General features: G+C 47.8%; 1 protein-coding gene across 1 annotated transcript in view; it reads right to left on the bottom strand.

Annotated features, from left to right (window-relative positions):
- Positions 1-20,798, bottom strand: part of LOC144770698 (neural cell adhesion molecule 1-like) — a 34,716-nt gene extending 13,918 nt beyond the window's left edge. The window contains exons 1-4 of the mRNA XM_078655428.1: positions 20,347-20,798; positions 5,023-5,109; positions 2,878-3,096; positions 1,388-1,534 (exon numbers count right to left, since the gene is read on the bottom strand). Of these exons, the coding sequence (XP_078511554.1) occupies positions 1,388-1,534; positions 2,878-3,096; positions 5,023-5,109; positions 20,347-20,398 (505 nt within the window). The 5' untranslated portion in view covers positions 20,399-20,798. The remainder of the gene's footprint in view (positions 1-1,387; positions 1,535-2,877; positions 3,097-5,022; positions 5,110-20,346) is intronic.
- Between the last annotated feature and the right edge of the window lie 1,090 nt (positions 20,799-21,888).

Below are 21,888 nucleotides of genomic sequence, written 5' to 3'. Positions count from 1 at the left end.
GTAGCCTCCTCGCACGCTCATGACGAGCCCAGCTCGTCATGAAACATGGGAATGAGTAAATCCCAGCGTATGGGCGGAATTCCGCCCGCACGCATGCGGTTAAATTAAAACAGAATCCAACAACACGGGCATTAAAAAACAAAATGTTAGGGCGTCAGACAGCAGGCAGATGGAATTCCACCGAATTATGGTCACAGAGTGACCTGGAAAACACAGGACAATGAAATCTAAAAACTGGTGCAGGAGGATTTTGTGAATAGAAAATACATTTTGTCCATTTACCTTGACTGAAGAATCAGTAACTCCTTACTTATCTTCATCACAATGAATCAGGCAGCAATAACTATAGTGGATGCAGAGAGCAAGAGAACCCAGCCAGCTTTACTTACAGGCGAAAAAGCAAAAGGCAGTAATGAAGAAGTGAGGACATTCCATAAGGGTGAAGTAAACAGTATAAACCGAGGAGAATGGTGAGGAAGTACAGAGCAATGAAGAGATAGGTATGAGGTGTGGGAGGTGAATATTGCCCTTGAAATGCAGAACCTGCGTGTCAGTCTGCAAGGCGCATAATCGCGTTAAACCTTACACCTCAAAATGCAAAAATACAATGCACGCTTTGTATGTCACCCGTGGAGAAGTGTGGCTCAATAGTTAGAGCAGGCAGACCTTGATGCAGGCCAGGGACCAGGGTTCGATTCCCGCCTCGGCGGGTCTCCTGCTCATTAATTCCCCAGACTGGATATTCTCGCCTCAGTTCTGATCATGGGTCCCACGCTGCAACTCTGGGCAATAGCTTGCTTAGTCTCCACAACGGCCCCAAAAGCGCTGGGATGCCTGGCTGCACCTGGGGGGTGCCCAGGAGTGGACATTTCCCAGGAAAGCCAGGAAGGGTTCCTAAGCGGTATACGGACAGCGCCGGGACACCTCCGGTGGAGGTAGCTGTGCGCTTTACAAATTCCTACATTTACATTTACAATGCACTCCTTCCATGACATTGCCTTGTCACTTTGCAATTCACACCTTCAATGCATTTACACCTCCCTACAATGCACCCAGCCCATGTCCCTCTGTAGAGCCCCTTCCATGTCACCAGGTAACACACCCAACCTTTGTATTCTGTAATGCAACATTTCAATGATCTTACCATGCAATGCACCACTTCCTCGGAGGCCTGAACTGCACTCCTTCAACGTCACACACCAGTGCACCACTTCTACCACTGTCGCCAATGTAAATTATGCATCTGTGCAGCCTCATTCATCGCCAATCACCTCCGCAACTGATTAATGTCAACTTTCTATTGCTAATGACCTACTATGGTGCTTTATTCCTTTGTACAGCATTTCAGGTAGAATGATCATCATAGTGCTTTACGTGGACCACTCACCATCCTTGAACAGTGCGACGTCCTTGCCGTTGCGGATCCAGGTGATGGTGGGCATGGGGATCCCAGTCACACTGCAGCGGATCTCAGCCTCATAGCCCTGCTCAATCTCTCTGTAGGTGTTTTCATTCGAAGTGAAGGTGGGCCGCTCTGTGGGGTCAGCAGAGGAGACACTTCAGGTGAGGGGTGCATAGACAGAGGTAGGCGTATAGCTGTGGTATGGTAGGCTACAGGTCAAACAGAACATAGAGCCAAGGGCGACGTACAGAAGTAGGAGGCTCTTCTACAGTGTAAGCCTTTAATCTGATATACAATAACATCAACACCCTCATGTCAATTTCCTCTGAGGCATGCCGCTGTCAATCGCCACCCACCCTTTGACACTATTTCCTCTCTCCGTTGTTTCTTTTTATTTTCTCTCTCATTGTTCTCCTTTTTGTCTCTCTCTTTCTCCACGTGCTCTATCATATCATTCTACTACACGGCCTTTCCCTGACTTATAGTTTATAGAAACTTTGCTGAAGCCTCTCGCAAGGCAAGAGTTTTGTAGGGCTATATAATAAAGTAACCATAAAGATCACAGCCGAGAGAGGCGTATGGTATGGGCATGCAGTATTACAGAATAATATGAAACTAAACAGAAGACAAAATCCAGAGCTCAAAAACTAGAAACCATAAAAAATCAACAGAGGGAATTTATTATGATCACACCTCTGTAGATCACAATCATATGGATCCCAGGGAAATTTGGAAATTTCCGAAAAGGTGGGCACTTCTGTATGACTCACATGGCAGGTGCAACTGACATTTAAATAACTCTGGGGCATATTATCAAGGGGGTTTATCTCTGCTTATTTGGCTTTAAAAGCCAAGAAAGCGGAAATAAAATTATCTCCCTATTACCTAGCTGTCGCTAACACCAGTTAGCGACAGCTAGTAGGAGATAGCGACCATCTTGGGCCCGACTTTGCATGTCAGTGATATTTATCACTAATGATATGCAAAGTGGGCGTGCCAAGATGTTAGCGACTGGAAACAGTCGCTAACATCGCTATCTCCTATTACCAACTTTTGGAGATATTCGCGCTAAGCGCGAATATCTCCAAAAGCTAACACCTGCCCTGAGCAGTTCTTAGCCATGTTATCCAATGGGAGGTGGATAACATGGCTAAGAGCATTAGCTCGGTAATGCATGAATATCGCTGACTTTTCAGCGATATTCATGCATTGCGGCCGTTTTTTATCGCATTTACGATAAACCTTGGTAATACCAAGGTTTATCTGCGATAAAAATCGCCGCAGCTCAGCGGTAAAATTTTGTCTCTAACCAAGCAATAGCGATAATTATCGCTATTGCTTGGTAATATGCCCCTCTGTATCACTGTCCTCTGCTTTTCTGGGATTTATCGAGTTTTCCCTATAGACAAGTCTGGCCCTATGAACTGTGTCTAGGAGATGTTTTGCCATGGTTCAATTTCAAGGGGTGTTCTTACGGATCACGCGGATGTGGATACTCTGCTCGGCATTCTCACTCTCGCCGTCTGATTCAGCACGGCACCAGACCACGCCACTCTGATCTGCTCGCGACACAGTGATGTTGATCCCAACCGAACTCTCATCAATAGGCTTCAGACGATAATCCTCATCATCCTCCTCAACTTGTTCTCCGTTCGGCTTGAACCATTGGAAGGTGGCTTCACCAGTTCCAGCAGCTGCAGAGGAACAAAGGTTACTTAAGCAAAGGAAGACCAGTAAACACAAAGGAGGAGGAGATGGAGCAAAGAAAGATCACTAAAAACAAAGAAGAGAGAGGGGATAAGACAAAGACCACCGAACACAAAGACGAGAGACGGGTAGGACAAAGAAAGATCATTAAAGACAAAGATGATGGGGCATAGAAACATCTCTAAAGACAAAGACAAGAGCAGGTATAGGACACAGAAAGACTATTGGAGACAAAGAAAATAAGGAGCTAGGACAAAGAAAGACCATTAAAGTCAAAGATAACAGAGGCACTAAGGATGGAAAAAGAGCAGTGCCAACACAGGAAGGCAGAGGGATTGGGAAGAGAATGGAAAGCTACCAAGACAAACTAGGCAGAGGTGAGAAGAGTAAAGGTTAAAGAGCAAATACAAAGAAAACCCATATGGAATACCTACTAAGTTCATTATTTCAAAGACGAGAAACAAATCAGAAAAGGGACCAATAAAAGTAAAAACAAATAGAGGTGATAAGAATAAAGGAGTAAAGGAAGATAATTACCAAAGCAAACGAGAGTGGGATGGGGTGAAAGTAGGACATTGCCAACCTAAATTGTGGATAGAAGGCAAAAAAAGAAAGTGGAGCCGAGGATCCGGGAAAACCTCACCATGAGATTTACAAATAAAGGCAGAACTGAGCATGGTAAAACATTGCTAACATATAAAGAGGAGAGAAGGGATGTGGAGAAGGAAGAATTTTTTTGTATGATACATTTTTAAATTAAATTAAAATTAAACACAAACGAGAAAGAGAGAAGTGAAAATTAAGCAGAGGAGCAGAAAGGATGAAGAACCAACACAAGGGATGGTGAGTGATTGATCGCAGACAGCGAAAGTGGGCAATTGGGGGTTCATTGTGTGAAAGGAGAGGCAGAAAGAGTGGGGTAGCAACATGAGGAATACGAACAAGAGGGAAAGCGAGAACGCGTGAGGCAAGGATGGCAGCTCTCCCGAAGCCTCAGGTGAAGCGCATGCTCCCCCTGCGTAGCTGGGAAGCTAACGGGGGCAACAGAAGGCGACAAAAGGAGGGGTTTATAAAAAGCGAAGTCCCTTCTGTCCCTGCCATGTAGTTTGTCCCTTACTCTGGCCTCTGAGTGCAGCAACGTCTGGGGTGGACTTTCAGGTTGTTACATGATTATTATACAGCCCCTGCCCACAGATAACTTGGTCCTCTATTTGTGTAGATAGCCCTACTCCTCACCCCCTCAATCTTTGTTGCATGTGTGACCTTGGTGCTGGTTCCAACTATTTAAATTAAATACCGCTGCAGAACATGTTCGCTTGGTACGCTGCCCCGTGACTTTTACGTTCTTCTTCTGCGCATTTGCTGGTGGTCCCGCGGTTTCAGAGAGTCAGGATGGGTGGCCGCTCGTTCAGTGTGGCAGCGGCCAAATGTTGGAATTCTCTGCCACTCTCCTTGAGAAGCCACAGTGACTACCTTCCGTTCAGGAAAGCGCTAAAAACGCACTTGTTCCCTAAAACTGCTGTGTAAGTGAATAGTGCCACTGCTCTAGTTCAAGCGCCAGGATGCCCTCTGGGTGACAGGACTGCGCTCAATAAATACACAAAATAAATAAATAAATAAATTGATGGTGATCTTCATGTTGATGAGAGCTACTTGTCTGGAGGTGACCGGTGCTTCCACTTTGCCCACAAAAGGGAATAGTGTTGCCCCTTATAGTCACCACCTGCATCCATTCAAGGATTCCGAAGGATGGAATCTGTATCTAAGATAGAAGCGTATTACCATGGACTCAAGGCAAGATAAGATGTTGAGGAATAGAAAGGAGAGAAGTGTGAATTGAAATGAGTGGAGGAGAAGGCGGAAAAGTCGGTGAAGGATCCAGGGATGGCGCTGAGAGAAAAACTGACACTTACTTTTACAGAGAAAGAATGCAGACTCCCCCAGGTGAATGTCTCCATTGGCCGGGATGATGCTGACGGCGAATTTCTTGCTATGGACACCTGTAGATAGAAACAAAGTCAGAAGATTAGGACTTGGTGGTAATAACAAGCCCAGTGGTCAGCCCCGGAGAAGAGTCCAACAACAAAGAGAGTAAAATAAACCCCACACAGCTTGTCAGCACAGTCCACACGAGGCCAGAGTCTAAGCAACACTCAACACACAGAGACCTGACTATGGGGGCGCAATCCCACTGCTGCCCGAGGAGCTTATATTCCGTCACATCAACATAACACGCAAGACCAGGGCCACTGCAATATGTCACTGTTGTAAGAGTTTGCCCAAGTGGAGGTACATGGGTAAGGCTATCGTCTGGGTCATCTTTATCATCATATTCTTTATGGGGTAATTCCTCACCAAGGCATAGCCTACCCTGGTCCTGATCCCACTAACCCTTTCTTCCGTCACTTTAGCAGAAACAAAGATGTCTTCTCTATCCACGCCACTTACCCATAAATCTCTTGTTCAGTCGAAGCTCCTCCTACTCTAATACCAAGTGAAAATACAGAACCCTGACCTAGGACTGTCCTGGAGGGTGGTGAGAGTGACGGTGATGGAGACAGGAAGACTAGGGCTTGGAGTAATGAAGATTACCAGTACCTACTTTTCCCATGTTCCTCTATAAATAATTTTACAATTAGGGTACATGATATTAAAACAATGCACCTTTGACACATGGACAGCCTTTGTCAGTATCCTGAATTTTAGAGGTGCATAACATCAATTCCATTGAAAGTTTTCTTTTTAATAACATTTTCAAAAAAATATTTCCTCTTGTCCAATTAACCGCTAAAATGTTTTTGAGAAAGCCAGCCAGTGAAATTGCCAGCCAGTGAAAAAAAGTACCTCCATGTTTTAATTTGCTCTATTTTTATACCAAAAATATTTTTGCATGTTTTTACGCTCGTCATTGTTTTATATTAAAAAACAAGAAATTCACAAAATTGACAGGTTTTGTACATTTTTACACAATCTGATGAATGCTGCAGAACTGAAGTCCAATCTGTTGAACATGTCAATTAAATATTGAAAACAGTAGCTGTGGAAGGTTACACTTTGTACAGCACTCGAACTGAGTAATGTGTACACAGGAAAAGTGATATGGAAGATTTAGGAGCTGTCCATACGTGGAAAAAGATTTTGATTTTCCAAAGTTATATTAATAATGTTGGATACATTCATACCATAGAACATTTGAACTATTTAAAATACCGAATTACAACTTTATTATATTAACGCAGACCACAATGAACATCCCTCATTATCACAGATCATATGTTGTAACCTATATGTCCCTCAACATACATAGCTCATGCAGTGAGTGACCTGTGGCACATCAATCACCCATGGGTTTCTTATTCGAGGCTAAAGCTTTGGTCATTTTTGGAGTCGTTATGCTTCCTGATTTCTCGACAGTCTCTCCTGTGACGTTTCATTCCCTTCACGATATTTGTTGCGTTATGGCCCCCGCTTGTAATTATTATATAATGCAATGTAGGAGATCTGTCTATCATCTTCTCTATGTTTTCATTTCTGTACCCCATTTTGTTTGTTCGGCCTCAACAAAATATTTGATCCAATCCTGGTTAGCAGTCTGGAAATGTTTTTGGGTTTGCCAGCCTGTCTTTAAGGGAACATTTTTAAGATCAGTCAATCAGTGATTTGTAAAGCCCGACAAGTCACCTGTGAGGGTCTCAAGGCGCTGCGGTTGCTAGCTGCTCTGTGGTGATCTCTTCATTCGAACAGCCAGGTCTTGATTCCTTTCCTGAATTGCTGGAGCGATGGGGCGGTCCTGAAGTGCAGGAGAAGGTTGTTCCAAGCTTTGGCCGCCAGGCGTGAGAAGGAGCGACCTCGGCTGTTTCCTCTGCAGATCTGAGCGGGTGTGTGTGTAAGGAAGAGGGAGGCAGATTGTAGGGGGTCTGGTCGGTTGGTGGCAGGTCATGAGTTTGTTGATGTACGCTGGTCCTTCTTCGTGCAGGGCCTTGTATGGGTGAGTCAGCATCTTGAACTGGCATCTCTTCTGTATCGGGACCCAATGTAGCTTCTTGAGGTGAGGTTATGAGGGTTCGTCTGGGGAGGTCGAGGATGAGTCAGGCCGCTGAGTTTTGTATTTTGTATTTAAAAAGGACAGATCTTTGTTATTACAGAGGAAAGGTGTAGCAGTAATATACCATTAGCTTGGAGTTCCTCTCTCCTTTCCTATCACTCAACTTTCAGGTCCCTTAAAAAAGGCCAAGCAGTTCAACAAAGTACTGGAGAGGACTTCTTCTCGGAGGGCCCTAGGATAATATCTTGAAATCACTGGACTTGGCACATGATACTTGAAAGGCTAGAAGCAAATCTCTTGGTTCTAAAAACATAAAGAGGCCAGGGCCGGACTGGCCATAGCGTGCACCGGGCATTTCCCCGGTGGGCCGCCAGGGTGGGGCCGGTTTTGGGCCTCTGGGGGGCCATTTTTGGTAAGGGCCTCTTTCGCGGCATAGCTGCAATATCAGCCTCTTTAACAAATCTAATACAAAGAAGGTGGTCTGCACACCAATTCTCGAAAATTCCATCAATCAATCCACCTAGTCCTTTTTACGTGCAATCTAGGTAGTGCTTGCCCTAATGCACTTAGTTAAATACATTGTAGTGGGGAGCGCAAAAAGTTATGCTCCACTCCCGGATGCACAGTATAACAGGATATCGTATTGTCAGGATATGATATCCTGTTATACTGTGCATCCGGGAGTGGAGCGTAACTTTTTGCGCTCCCCACTACAATGTCTTTAACAAATCTGCCAAAACCAGCCCTGGCAAACAGCTCGGCTGCACCCCAGCCCCCTGGGGGCCGGTCGAGCACTTTCCCAAGGCCGGTTTTGGTTCCCAGTCCGGCCCTGAAAGAGGCCCATGATTTCTTTTGCTTAGGAGCTTAAAATTCCGTCCAGTCCATATTTTGCATTGCCCCAGAAAATGCCAAGCTGTGTACCACCAACTCAAACAGTTTTTGGGATTGCACCCCTTGGCAAAACAAGGAGTTTGTTGTCTGACTCTATCTGCTTGGGGCTCAAAGCTAATGCACTTCCCTGGCACCATCCCAAGAGCAGATGTTGTGGTTGTTGATGGCCTTTGAGACATCTTTAGTTGATGTGGCCCCTGTAGCCGAGAAGGGACCGAAGAGTGACGCCCCACAAAGAGCCAGTGAGAGATGCTCCTGATGGCCATCTTATGGCACGCGTGTTGCCTTGACGCTCAGTATTCAGAGCACGCGAGGAGGTGGAGGTTGGCACCTGGCTCCGAAGCTGTCATTTGACTGCAGAGTCTGAGTGCAGCTCAGGGCCATGAGAGTCAGTACCGGAAGAGGGTGGGCACATCTTAGGTGAACTGTGTTTCATACTGTAAAGCCTCACATAGTACCACAGGGCCTACTGTAACAGCCCAGAGGGGCAGTCATTCTTTTTCACTTCTTGTCCTTAGGAAGAGGTGAGAAGATGCCATTTGGTCACTAAATGATTGTCCATGGAGGCAGGTGCCCTCAGTGCCAATCCTGGCTTCGCACTCGAACTCACCGGGCAGGTGCAGAGCCGGTGGATTTCACTTCCCACTTAACATTTGGTCTAGAAATTAAAGGGTTTTCACTTACCACCAACCTCTCATTCAGCCCCACTGTGTGATCCTGGGCCAATCATCACTTTAAGCTCCCTTCCATTGAGGTGAATCCCCTCCCAATGCCTAATCACGCAGAGGAGGCGGATTGACAGGGAGAAGGCAGGCTCAGGCTCCCCCATTCCCCCCACCCCCCCCACACCCCCCCACACACACACTCACCCAAATCACCCAAGTAGCAAAATAGCATTGTTTAGAGCTAAACAAAAACACTGCGGCAAACATTGGCCGTGCCCCGAGTGGACCTTCCTGGCGGTGAAGCCCTGCTCGTCAGCACCATTGTTTTGGGGAGATAGGGCATGGCGGCGTCTTAAAATAGATGCTGCTATTGATAGCCCGGGGCAGATGCGACGCTCTTGTCTTGGCTCAAGAGAGGATGAGTCCCGAGCTTTGGGGAGATTGTTATTAAACATTTAATAGAAGCAGCTTCCGGTGCGGACTCCAATGCCTTCCTGTATTGTTCTGGGCCCGCAACAGGAAGACGGTCCTGGCTTTAGGCCCAAGTCCGGAAAACTTGGCTTCTACCCGCGGCTGAACGAGGCCGTAGGGAGCTGGGTAATGCCCCGGGCTGACAGGACTGAGCTACCGCCAGGCTGCCTCGTGCCAGGCTCTCGAGCCAACATGGCGTGGACTGCCTGGCACGTGGTGGAGGCAGTCAGGCTCTCTGAGAGGCACGTGGCATGGACTACCTGGCATGTGATGGAGTCAGTCACTGTGGAAAGCCTGGCACGTGGTGGATTCAGTCACTCGCCGCTGGAGGTGGGTAAGGCGTGAGGGGAAACGCCTTTTACAACGAAGCCGTTTCCCCGAAATCTTTAACCACGCATGCAGTACAACGCATGCGTGGTTACAACTAATGCCTTTACCACGCATGCCTTTACTACAATGTTTGTAGTAAAGGCATATGTGGTAAAAGTTAAAAAAAGGGGGGGCTTGGGGGGGTCTCCCCCCCAAATAAAACAACTCACCTTAAGTCACGTCGGCATCAGAGTCGATTAAGAGAAATCGGTAAAAAAATGCCGTTTTCTCTTCACGACGTATGACGTCACCACGCAAATAGTCGGTGAAAGGTTTATGCGTGCTAAACGAATTCCTTTGTAACGCATGCGTGGTAAAGGCATGCGTTGCAACGGAATTCGTTGTATCATCATATATTCAGGCGTGAGTCTTGCTTGAGCCAAACGTGTGACTCTGGCTCGTGCAACCCCGAGCCAGGCCAAGCGCCCAGGCACAGTTCCTCCCCTCCCTAATGTATTTTTTAACGATTAATTTCAATACATGGCATCCACCATAGTCATATGCTCTAGTTTATTAAAGACTGAAACACATGTTGGGGAAATAACTTTTTTTTAATATTCAAGAATTTTAAAGAGTCTTTCACACGACATTTGTTGCAGGAATTACATATCAAATTGTTTGGGGGGGAGAGGGGGGGAGAGAGAGACAAGAGAGAAGGAGAGAGAAGGAGAGAGAGAGACTATGCACAACGCAGGGAGAGAGTATCAAAAAGAGAGATGGAAAAACATAACTGATAGGAGAGAATAGCCTGGGGAGGGAGAGAGGGACAGCACAGAGGGGAGAAAAAAGACAGAGAGGAGAAGAGAAAAATTACACGGCAAAGAAGAGAATAGGAGAGCACATGGGAGAGAGATGGCATAGAAGAAAGAGAGAAAGCATACAGTGGAGAAGAGCGAGCACACAACTAGGAAAGAAAGAACCCAGAGGAGAGCAAATGGAGAAAGCACACAGCCAAGAAAAAGAACACAGAGGAGAGAAGAGGGGAGAGCACACAAGTGAGACAGAAAGAAGACACAGAGGAGAGGAGAGAGCACACAACTGAGAGAGAAAGAAGACAGAGGACAGGAAGAGAAGAGAGCAAACAACTAAGAGAAAGAAGACACAGAGGAGAGGAAGAGAAGAGAGGACACAACTTAGAGAGAAAGAAGGGAGAGGAAGAGGAGAGGGCACACAACTGAGACAGAAAAGACAGAGGAAAGGAAGAGAGGAGCGAGCACACAACTGAGAGAGAAAGAAGACAGAGGGGAGGAAGAGGAGAGAGCACACAACTGAGAGAGAAAGAAGACAGAGGAGAGGAAGAGGAGAGAGCACACAACTGAGAGAGAAAGAAGACAGAGGAGAGGAAGAGGAGAGAGCACAGAACTGAGAGAGAAAGAAGACACCGAGGAGAGGAAGAGGAGAGAGCACAGAACTGAGAGAGAAAGAAGACACCGAGGAGAGGAAGAGGAGAGAGCACAGAACTGAGAGAGAAAGAAGACACCGAGGAGAGGAAGAGGAGAGAGCACAGAACTGAGAGAGAAAGAAGACACCGAGGAGAGGAAGAGGAGAGAGCACAGAACTGAGAGAGAAAGAAGACACCGAGGAGAGGAAGAGGAGAGAGCACAGAACTGAGAGAAAGAAGACACAGAGGAGAGGAAGAGGAGAGAGAACATAACTGAAAGAGAAAGAAGACTTAAAGGAGAGGAAGAGGAGAGAGCCCTCAACTGAAAGAGAAGACATAGAGGAGAGAACACACAACAGAGAGAGAAAGAAGACACCGAGGAGAGGAAGAGGAGAGAGCACAGAACTGAGAGAGAAAGAAGACACCGAGGAGAGGAAGAGGAGAGAGCACAGAACTGAGAGAAAGAAGACACAGAGGAGAGGAAGAGGAGAGAGAACATAACTGAAAGAGAAAGAAGACTTAAAGGAGAGGAAGAGGAGAGAGCCCTCAACTGAAAGAGAAGACATAGAGGAGAGAACACACAACAGAGAGAGAAAGAAGACACCGAGGAGAGGAAGAGGAGAGAGCACATAACTGAGAGAGAAACAAGACAGAGAAGAGAAAAAGGATAGAGTACACAACTGAGACAGAAAGAAAACAGAGGAGAGGAGGAGGAGAGCGCATACAACTGAGAGAGAAAGAAGACACAGAGGAGAGGAGACAGCACATAACAGAGAGAAGACAAAGAGGAGAGGAAAAAGAGAGATCATGCAGGGACGAGAACAAGCACACATCCAATTGAGAGCACACATGGCTGAGAGAGACAAAGAGCATAAACTTGATATAACAATAAAACAGCCCCCAGAGAGAGACTTTGGATATGGAGTGCAGAGAGGGAGAGCACGAGAGAAAGAGAGACAGAGGTTAGAGTGAGGTGGGGGAGAATGAGAAAGAACGCAGGACATATAAAGAAAGAGGAAACGGGCGAGAGGGAGAGAAAGGGAACGTACATATCAGGGTGAATGACAGACTGCCGAGGAGAGAGTGTGTTTCATGTGCATAATCAGTCTCAGCTGCATACTTTGTTGTTAAAGCTTCAGAAACAATAGTCTAATCTGTGCTCACAGCGCCGACACACCCCAGGGTATTTGTTGCGCTATAAAAATTACGTAAATAAATAAATAAACAAGTGATGTGAGATGTGTCTTACCGTGGTTAACTTTTCAGTGTTTCTTACTTTCTTTGTGTCAGTCTTCATTTTAGTTATTTTTGTGTTTTTAGTTTTAAAACGCCATTTTCGTTTGAAATGTCTTGGTAAGACAGCACAGTGGGCTAATGCAGCCACTGCTGAAATTGGACAGAAGACATGCACCTCATGAATATTAAAGCGGTTGGTTGCAATTTGTGACCCACTACGATTTGCTGACATCACAGGAATGGTAGCCTGCTGGGGTCAGTATCCATCATGTCTGTGATTGCTTTTAAATAAAGTAATATTTTTTTTTCCAAATGCAGCCCGTTTTACTTAAAGGTAATGCGATGCATGTCAAAGAAAAAAGAAAGGTTTCATTTTAAATTTTTTAGAGTGGGCAGTGAGCCATGGTACCACTGCCTGTGTGACCACTGTCTGCTCTTAAAAAATAGTTTTTCAAATGTTCTCAGAGGAGAAAGGGTCCCAAGGGAACCCCTTCCCATTTGTGAATATGTTACCATCAATGTTAATTGGTGATAAAGTAAAAATGTTTTGCTATCACAATTCGATCACAAAACATTAGTACATTCGATTCAGATTCCTATTAGGAAGGAACGCCCTGCACACGCCTCTTCCAAATAGCAATTCTGTTTTTGTTCGCAAATCCAAACCACGATTTGGTAACAAGTTACTAAATCTCAAATTGGAGTTTGTACATCACAAAAAGCAACCAGCTTGATTCTGGAAATCGGGCTGTTTGCACAGCAAACATTGTTGGTACATTTAGCCCAAAGAGCTGCACAGGGATGCAGTTACTGCTGGTGTTTCTTTACCAGGAAGGAGTTTTACACGTGTATGGGGCCTATACAACGCTGCCGTGTGTATGCCATGATTCAGAGATGTGACCGCCTAGCCCCAGCCCTACCGTCCTCCTGCAAGAACCTGTCTTCAGATCTCCAATCTGCCTCCTCTCTCGGACTCGGGGACCCTGCGTCCCATAACAAGTCAGCCTTCCCAGGGCGGCCCATGGTTTGGACTCAGCGCCCACGCCCTAAAACACACACCCCCCCAGTGCAGACTGACCCAAGTGATGCACAGAGTCCTAGAAGGAACTCAGTGGGAGCGCAGCTCCCATTGGTGCAGCACGTGCAGTTGCGCCGGAACCCAAGGTCTGAGAGGCCCACTGTCTCATCAGGGCCTGCCATGATAGTACCCTGCTGGAAAGATCTGATTGGGCAATCAGACTTCCTAACAAGAGCAGACAAATCCAGACCGACTCCGTCAGGAGCTCCAGACAAGGACAGCCAGGCCTTTAGGGAATGGATCTACACCCTCATAAAAGGCCAGGAGTCTATTCCTCCCTGTCTAAGGGTCAGGAAGAAACAGAGACCCACTGCCCCGTGGTTCTCTCTCACCCTAAAAGAGGAACAAAGAAAGGTTAGGGCACTCGAACGAAAGTGGAGACTTAACTACACAGACACTGATCAAGATATGTATAAAATTGCCCGTCGTAAATACCACGGCCTGATCAAAACGGCCAAAAAAGACTACTATACGGAAGCCATTAATAAAAGCAATAACAAGCAAAGGGAAATTTTTAACATTGTAAATACTTTTACCAATCCTAAAACCCTGAAGAAAGACATCCCCCCCTCAACGACCCTCTGCAACACCATTGCAGACTTCTTTGAGGGTAAAATATTAACGCTGATCAAAGATTTCTCGCAACCGATTAACCATGAGGAGAGCAAGGCAAGTAATTCCAGCATAATAACCCATACCCTGACCTCCTTTCAACCTATAAGTCTTGAAGAATCTCAAATAGAGATCCTCAAAACTAAATCAGTTTCCCCTTTCGACCCTTGTCCCCCGCTGGTGCTCCACTCACTAATAGAGATTGCCAACCCACTCATCAACAGCATCATAAATTCCTCACTCAGTCACGGTTTGGTCCCCGAGGAATGGAAACTCGCAGCGGTAAAACCCTTGCAAAAAAAACCACTACCAGACCCTTCCACCCTCACAAATCTCCGCCCCATTTCTCTACTCCCAGCTCTTTGCAAATTTACTGAGAAAGAGGTCAACAAACAACTTACTGCATTCTTGGAAGCCAATAACATCTGGCACCCCAACCAAGCTGGCTTCAGAGCTCAGCATTCCACAGAATCGGCCCTAATCTTCTCTTCCGATACCCTCCGTGCAGCACTAGATCAGGAAGAGAAAGCAGTCCTGGTTCTGCTAGACCTGTCCGTGGCTTTTGATACGGTGTCCCATACCATTCTCTTGGACCGTCTAGCCGCGGCAGGAATTACCGGAACTGCACTGTGCTGGGTAAAAAGTTTCCTTGTAAATAGAAGACAAGTGGTGATCCTAGGACAGTATAGGTCAGAAGAAAAGTTAGTAGGCTCAGGAGTCCCCCAGGGCTCCTGCCTGAGCCCTACACTTTTCAATCTATATATGGCCCCTCTTATCACCCTCATCTCTTCTTTTGGCATAGATACCATCGCATACGCTGACGACACGCAGCTCATTTTGGTGCTAGAGAATGACACCCGTGAAGCCGAGACAAAGCTCCAAAATTTCCTTACTGCCACGTTTAAATGGATGCATCTAAATCATCTTAAGTGCAATACTGAGAAAACGGAAATTTTATCCTTCGGCAAAGGAAACACTTTTAATCCTACATCCTGGTGGCCTGAGGATGCCATTGCTCCCCCCAGTACTGCCTCCTCAGTCCGTAATCTAGGGATTAGATTTGACCCCTCCCTGAGTTTCAAACAACAAGCCATTGCCGTAGCAGGGACCTGTTTAGGAATTATTAAAGGGCTCAGGAAATTCTTCGACCTCATTCCCATCTCCGCAAGGAAAACAGTCGCTGTAGCCCTCATTACCTCCCGCATCGACTACTGTAATAGTCTTTATGCAGGGACAAACAAAGAAGTCTGCCAAAAATTACAAATTGTACAACATGCTGCAGCCAGACTAATGCTAGGATGGAAAAAGAGAACCTCAGCCACAGCAGCAATGAACACTCTGCACTGGCTGCCCATCCACAAAAGGGTGCTCTTTAAAGTACTGTTGATCACTTTCAGGGCTTTCAATGGAAATGGACCAATCTACATAAAGAAAATGTTCAAGCACTATAGTCCCACACGATGCCTCAGGTCCCAAGGGGCTAACTTTCTCACTATTCCGAAATTTAGACTCAAAACGAAAGGAGGAAAATCCCTGGCGGTACTAGGCTCCAAGGCCTGGAACCTTCTCCCCTCTCATCTCCGCCAAATCCCCACAGAAACAATTTTCAGAAAGACTCTCAAAACCTGGATTTTCACTCCCTCTGAACAGCAATGTAAAAGCCTAGTCTAGATACCCCTCTATCTCCCCAATCACCAGGATCACCAAATCTCTTCTACAGCGCAAAGATGCTCCTTGGAGTGCAACCTGCGCTTTATAAAAAACCCATCACATCACATCACATCACATCACACTGAACACAGGGTAATGCAGCTAGCAGAGCTGGGGAGATGTCAGTCGCATGCCAGGCAGAGTCCAGGGTGTCAGGGCGCCTTAAGTGACTGAGATAAAGTAAGATTTCCTAGCCTGGTCCAGGGTTTGGTTAGAAAGTTAGATGAAAGTGCGGAAACGGCCTGTTTCCGGATACAAGAGCAGAGACGCCGGCCAGAGCCAGAGGGCACTCGTTCTATTGCTTGAAGGAAACGAAGGGCTTCCAAGGGCTGTAAAACATGCAATATTACCGACAGAGAGCGGTGGCCGTGCCAGGTACCTGCTCACTGGGAAACAGCCAGAGATTAGGAAGTCACACTGCGTCTTGTCTCCTGTATTTTTCGATCTTTCACGTTTTTGTTTCTTACTTTTCCTCTTTCCTTTTTTTCTTCTTTCTCTTTCCTGTTTGAGTTTTTTTCTCATGGGATCACTTTTTTACCCGTATATCTCTCTTCCTTAACTCTTTCCATAACATGTTGCCAGCTTTCACTTTGCGCTTTCTATTTGCTCTGACAATCTCTCTCTCTCTCTCTCTTCCACTCACGCTTTCTTTTCTCTGCACCATTGTGTCTGCCTGCACAAGATCCCTTGGAGAACGCCTGGAATGGAAATGAACACAAACAGCGCTGTAGACTCTATGCAGGAGCGCGCACGGTGGCAACGGACAAAAGTATATTTTCACCATTTTAATTTTAAATCTGTACACTACATTCTCATGAAATTCAGAGGTGTGTACTCATGCATTCCAATCCCAGCATAAAATTGAACTTATTGTAGGAGTAACTTATCAAGGCGGTAAAGGAGCCCCAGTGCACCTGGAAACAACCACAAAGCGGTGCTTAATTTGACCCGGGGGTTGCAGGTGGTTGGGGCCCGCTGGCACTCATTTTTGGAAGCAATACATATCTTTTTCTCCTCAGACTTTGACCCAGAGCAGGAGGGAGAAAAACACAACAGGGGAAAAGAAGCAAGAAAAGAAGGACGGGGGAAAACATGACAAAACAATCTGCAAGAAAGAGGCAAGGAGTGTCTGGAGGTGGATACAATACACGAGCTGGAAGCAAGACTACGTAGCCCTGGTATCCTCTCTCTGGCATACAATAATGCCGGCCGCAGGTCTCCAAACAAAACTTTGGGCCCGGCACATACTCTTTTACAAATTAAGCACAGCACAAACGTCCATGTTTGTGGATGTTAACATGCGCTTTCATGGTAACACAGCTCGCAGGTTGTCCATAGGAGTACATTTGATCTACAGGCGTGAAGTAACTGTGACACAATGCATACCAGGACATTATTTATACTCACAGTTCGAATTTTTGTACAGATGCGCAAACAGATCTGTGCTTGTATGTCATAATCTGTATTAAGTCTCACCACCAGAGTTCAACTTCACCCAACAAGTCAGAAAGTGTCAAGGCCTTCACTCAAAAGGCTGCACATTAAAGGTTTTACTTAACTGGATATGCCGCTGTGTGGACTTCTCCTAGAGTGGAGAGGGTATGTGTGTGATGCAATCTCTGCTCAGCCACTCCTGGGCTTGACTGCACTAAAATACGTTTATTTCATTTAAAGTGGTCTAGTTTTATTGATATGACTAAATGGGGTTAGAGAACAAAATTCTGCATAGGCACTCCTCAACTATAGAATCAACAAAATGTAGCCCTTGGCAGAAACCACAGCAGAGTTTTAATACTAGAAGTGTCCAGAAAATCAAACCGTAAGACTGTAGCTGACATTAGCATATAGTCAGTGACCGGAGAAGTGCTTGTGTGGTTGACCACGGGCACACGGTGAGTGAGTGGCAGATGCCATACCCCAGGCCTGTTCAAGGCAGCTTCAGAACAGCTGGAGTCATTTTAAGATTTACGGGGCATCAAATAAAAATACAACGGTGGAGATAGCCAGCCATTCCCTGAAAATCTGACATGGACACGGCCCTCCTGGACCTGCGGTGGACACCCGCCCTAAACCATGATCTTAAAAGGACAGCCTTGCAGCTCCGTCCCCTCGGTGCAGCTGTAGTGTGTAAGACCTTAGTCTACAGGGATGCAGTCAGCACTGAGGTCAACGGTCAGCACCTGTCAGCTTTGGATTCGCCTTTGTGTGTAGTGTGGCAGTCAGCACTGGAGGGGTCTCTTGTCTGCAGGACAGCGATCAGCACTGGATGCAGACAGCCATAGAAGTGGTCGCTGTTCACCAGTGCAACAGTCTACCTGCAGGTGTGCTTTGCCCACACTGCACCTGTCTGTCAGCTTTGATTCGTCTTTTGTGTGCAGTGTGGTGGTCAGCACTGGAGGGGTCTCTTGTCTGCAGGACAGTGATCAGCACTGGATGCAGACAGCCATGGAAGTGGTCGCTGTTCACCAGTGCAACAGTCTACCTGCAGGTGTGCTTTGCCCACACTGCACCTGTCTGTCAGCTTTGATTCGCCTTTGTGTGCAGTGTGGCAGTCAGCACTGGAGGGGTCTCTTGTCTGCAGGACAGTGATCAGCACTGGATGCAGACAGCCATAGAAGTGCTCGCTGTTCACCAGTGCAACAGTCTACCTGCAGGTGTACTTTGCCCACACTGCACCTGTCTGTCAGCTTTGATTCGCCTTTGTGTGCAGTGTGGTAGTCAGCACCGGAGGGGTCTCTTGTCTGCAGGACAGTGATCAGCACTGGATGCAGACAGCCATGGAAGTGCTCGCTGTTCACCAGTGCAACAGTCCACCTGCAGGTGTGCTTTGCCCACACTGCACCTGTCTGTCAGCTTTGATTCGCCTTTGTGTGCAGTGTGGTAGTCAGCACTGGAGGGGTCTCTTGTCTGCAGGACAGTGATCAGCACTGGATGCAGACGGCCAAGAAAGTGGTCGCTGTTCAGCAGTGCAACAGTCCACCTGCAGGTGTGCTTTGTCCATACTGCACCTGTCAGCTTTGATTTGCCTTTGTGCGCAGTGTGGTAGTCAGCACAGAGGATGCCCCTCGCCTGCAGTGCAGTGGACAGGGCTGCAGTAGTCCCCTTGTCTGCAATTGTGTGCAGTGCAATGCACCCCGTCTCCAGTGAAGTGTCTAGCACTGCAGTACTCCTCAGGAGTTATCTCAGTCGGTTGGGCGTCTCTTATCCCCAGCCTAGTGAGTGGAACTGGAGAGGCGCCTTCTTCCAATGCAGTGGCCAGCGCAGGGGTGTCCCCCTCGTTGCAGTGCAGTGGGCTGCATTCTCTGCCCTATCAGCATGACAGAGGTGACCCCTGGAAGTGTCGCCTGTATTTTCTACAATTAATTTATCTGGAAGGTCTCCTCTTTCTCTGGTGCACTGGTTAGCACTGGAGTTGACCCTTCTGTGCAGTGCAGTATACGCACTGGGAATGCTCTCTTCTCGCCACTGCAGGGGCGCGGACAGAAGGTGCACATCAGGTTTTACTGTAAAGGTCAATAGTGATGGTGTCTTTTGTCTGCAATGCAGTGCCCCTGGTCTACAGTGCATTGATGAGCACTGGAGGTGGCCCTTAATCTATAGCTCTGCTGTCAGCACTGGTTTACCAGCACTGCAATGTGGACAAGAGCCCCGCACTGAAGCCCTCCACGCTCTCCAGTGCCTCCTATCACCAGTGCAGAGGTCAGCAGTCGAGACGAGGCTGCAACTGTCTCCACTGCTGAGGTCACCAGTGCTTGTGTTCATCCTATCTTCACTGTAGTGGTCAGTACTGGATTTACCCCCCCCCCCCAGCTCCAGTGCAGAGGTGAACACTGGAGGTGCCCCTCCCCTTGTGTCCGGTGCAGTGCTCAGTGCTGGAGGTGCCCACTCCTCCTATCGAGTGCAGTGGTCAGCACTGTAGGTGCCCCCCTCATAGCTCTAGTGCAGAGGTAAACACTGGAGGTGCCCTGTCCAGTGCAGTGGCCACCACTGGAGGTGCCCCTCTTCTTGCTCCCAGTGCAGTGGTCAGTACTGTAGATGGTCCCCCTTAGCTCCAGTGCAGAGGTGAACACTGGAGGTGCCCTGTCCAGTGCAGTGGTCAGCACTGACGGTGCCCACTCCTCTTATCGAGTGCAGTGGTCAGCACTGGAAGTGGACCTCCCCTTGTGTCCAGTGCAGTGGCCACCACTGGAGGTGCCCCTCTTCTTGCTCCCAGTGCAGTGGTCAGTACTGTAGGTGGCCCCCCTTAGCTCCAGTGCAGAGGTGAACACTGGAGGTGCCCTGTCCAGTGTAGTGGTCAGCACTGGAGGTGCCCACTCCTCGTATCGAGTGCAGTGGTCTGCACTGGAGGTGCCCCTCTTCTTGCCCCTAGTGCAGTGGTCTGCGCTGGAGATGCCCCTCTTCTTGCCCCTAGTGCAGTGGTCTGCGCTGGAGGTGCCCCTCTTCTTGCCCCTAGTGCAGTGGTCTGCGCTGGAGGTGCCCCTCTTCTTGTCCCTAGTGCAGTGGTCTGCGCTGGAGGTGCCCCTCTTCTTGCCCCTAGTGCAGTGGTCAGCGCTGGAGGTGCCCCTCTTCTTGCCCCTAGTGCAGTGGTCAGCGCTGGAGGTGCCCCTCTTCTTCTCCCCAGTGCAGTGGTCAGCACTGGAGTGCCCCTCTTCTTGCCCCTAGTGCAGTGGTCTGCGCTGGAGGTGCCCCCCTTCTTGCCCCTAGTGCAGTGGTCTGCGCTGGAGGTGCCCCCCTTCTTGCCCCTAGTGCAGTGGTCAGCGCTGGAGGTGCCCTCCTTACCTGAGGAAGACATGATGAGGAAGGCCAGGAGTGCCATTGCTGCCGGTGCCATGGTCGTCTCCGGGGCAAGGGTCGGTGTGAGGGTCTGAGGCGAAGGCAGGGGGCGGCCGGCGCTCTCTAGCGAGGGGGAGGGTCTCAGTCTTTCAAGGGTGTCCGGAGGTGTGGGGTGCGAGCCGGCCGGGAGGTCTCTGTCCGGAGATGTGGGGTGTCTGATCGCCAAGGTGGTCACTGTGAAGTGTTCTTTCCGCGGCAATGCTCTCTCTCTCTCTGGAGATGCGAGTCTCTTCGTGGGGGTCTCCGTGCGGTGAGGTGGTCCCTGGTCCCCGCTGTGGGATGAGGTTCTCTCCGGTGAGATGGTCGCTCCTGAGATGCGAGGGCCACGGGCAGGTGAGGGGGTCTTTGCCCGAGTCTGGGGGTGCTCTGAGCTGTGGACCCTGCTGCCTCCACGGACACAACTTTATACCCTGACCCCGAGCCCTGCCCCACGGCCCCTTCCTGCCCCTCTTATCGGACCCAGATCTCGGCACGTGCACCACTCCAGCAGCAGCAGCCCCCCTGGCGCCATCGAGGCCCCCCACCCCATGCACCACCTCCGGGGCCAGGCGAGGAGGAGGAGGTGAGAGCAGACGGGGGAGGGCTCTTCTGGCGCGCGGCCACGACCTTTTATCTATGGACAGGAACAAACTATCTGCATCTAAATATATTTCCATCCCAATGGTATGTATTTTTAGATCCAGCTCTGTGTCTGCCTCTCCTCTGTCCCTCCGTAGGTCTGTCTGTCTGTCTGTCTATCTATCTATCTATCTATCTATCTATCTGTCTATCTATCTATCTATCTATCTATCTATCTATCTATCTATCTATCTATCTATCTATCTATCTATCTATCTATCTATCTATCTATCTATCTATCTATCTATCTATCTATCTATCTATCTATCTATCTATCTATCTATCTATCTACCTAAATCTATCTATCTATCTATCTATCTATTTCTAGCTATCTATCTATCCACCTAAAGCTATCTATCTATCTCTATCTATCAATCCGTCTATATCTATCTATCCGCCTAAACCTATCTATCTATATCCGCCTAAATCTGTCTATCTATTTATCTATGTATCTATATATTTATCTCTATCTATCCGCCTATCAAACTATCTATCTCTACCTATCCGCCTAAATATATCTATCTATCTGCCTCCATCCACCCAATCTCTCTATCTAGCAATCCATGTCTGTCTGTCTGTCCATCCACCCAAATCTCGCTATCGAGCAATTCATGTCTGTCTGTCTGTCTATCCATCCAAATCACTCTAACTAGCCATCCATGTCTGTCTGCCCATCCACCCAAATGTCTCTATCTAGCCATACATGACTGTCTGTCTGTCCAACCACCCAAATCTCGCTGTATAGCAATCCATGTCTGTCTGTCCACCCACCCAAATCTCTCTATCTAGCAATCCATGTCTGTCTTTCCATCTATTAAAATCCCTCCATCTAGCTACCCATGTCTGTCTGTCTGTCCATCCACCCAAAAC

This window comes from Lissotriton helveticus, chromosome 7 (genome assembly GCF_964261635.1).
Source record: "Lissotriton helveticus chromosome 7, aLisHel1.1, whole genome shotgun sequence".
NCBI classification, from domain to species: Eukaryota; Metazoa; Chordata; class Amphibia; order Caudata; family Salamandridae; genus Lissotriton; species Lissotriton helveticus.
Note: the sequence above shows the minus strand (reverse complement) of the source record. Positions and strands in the feature narration are given on the sequence as shown.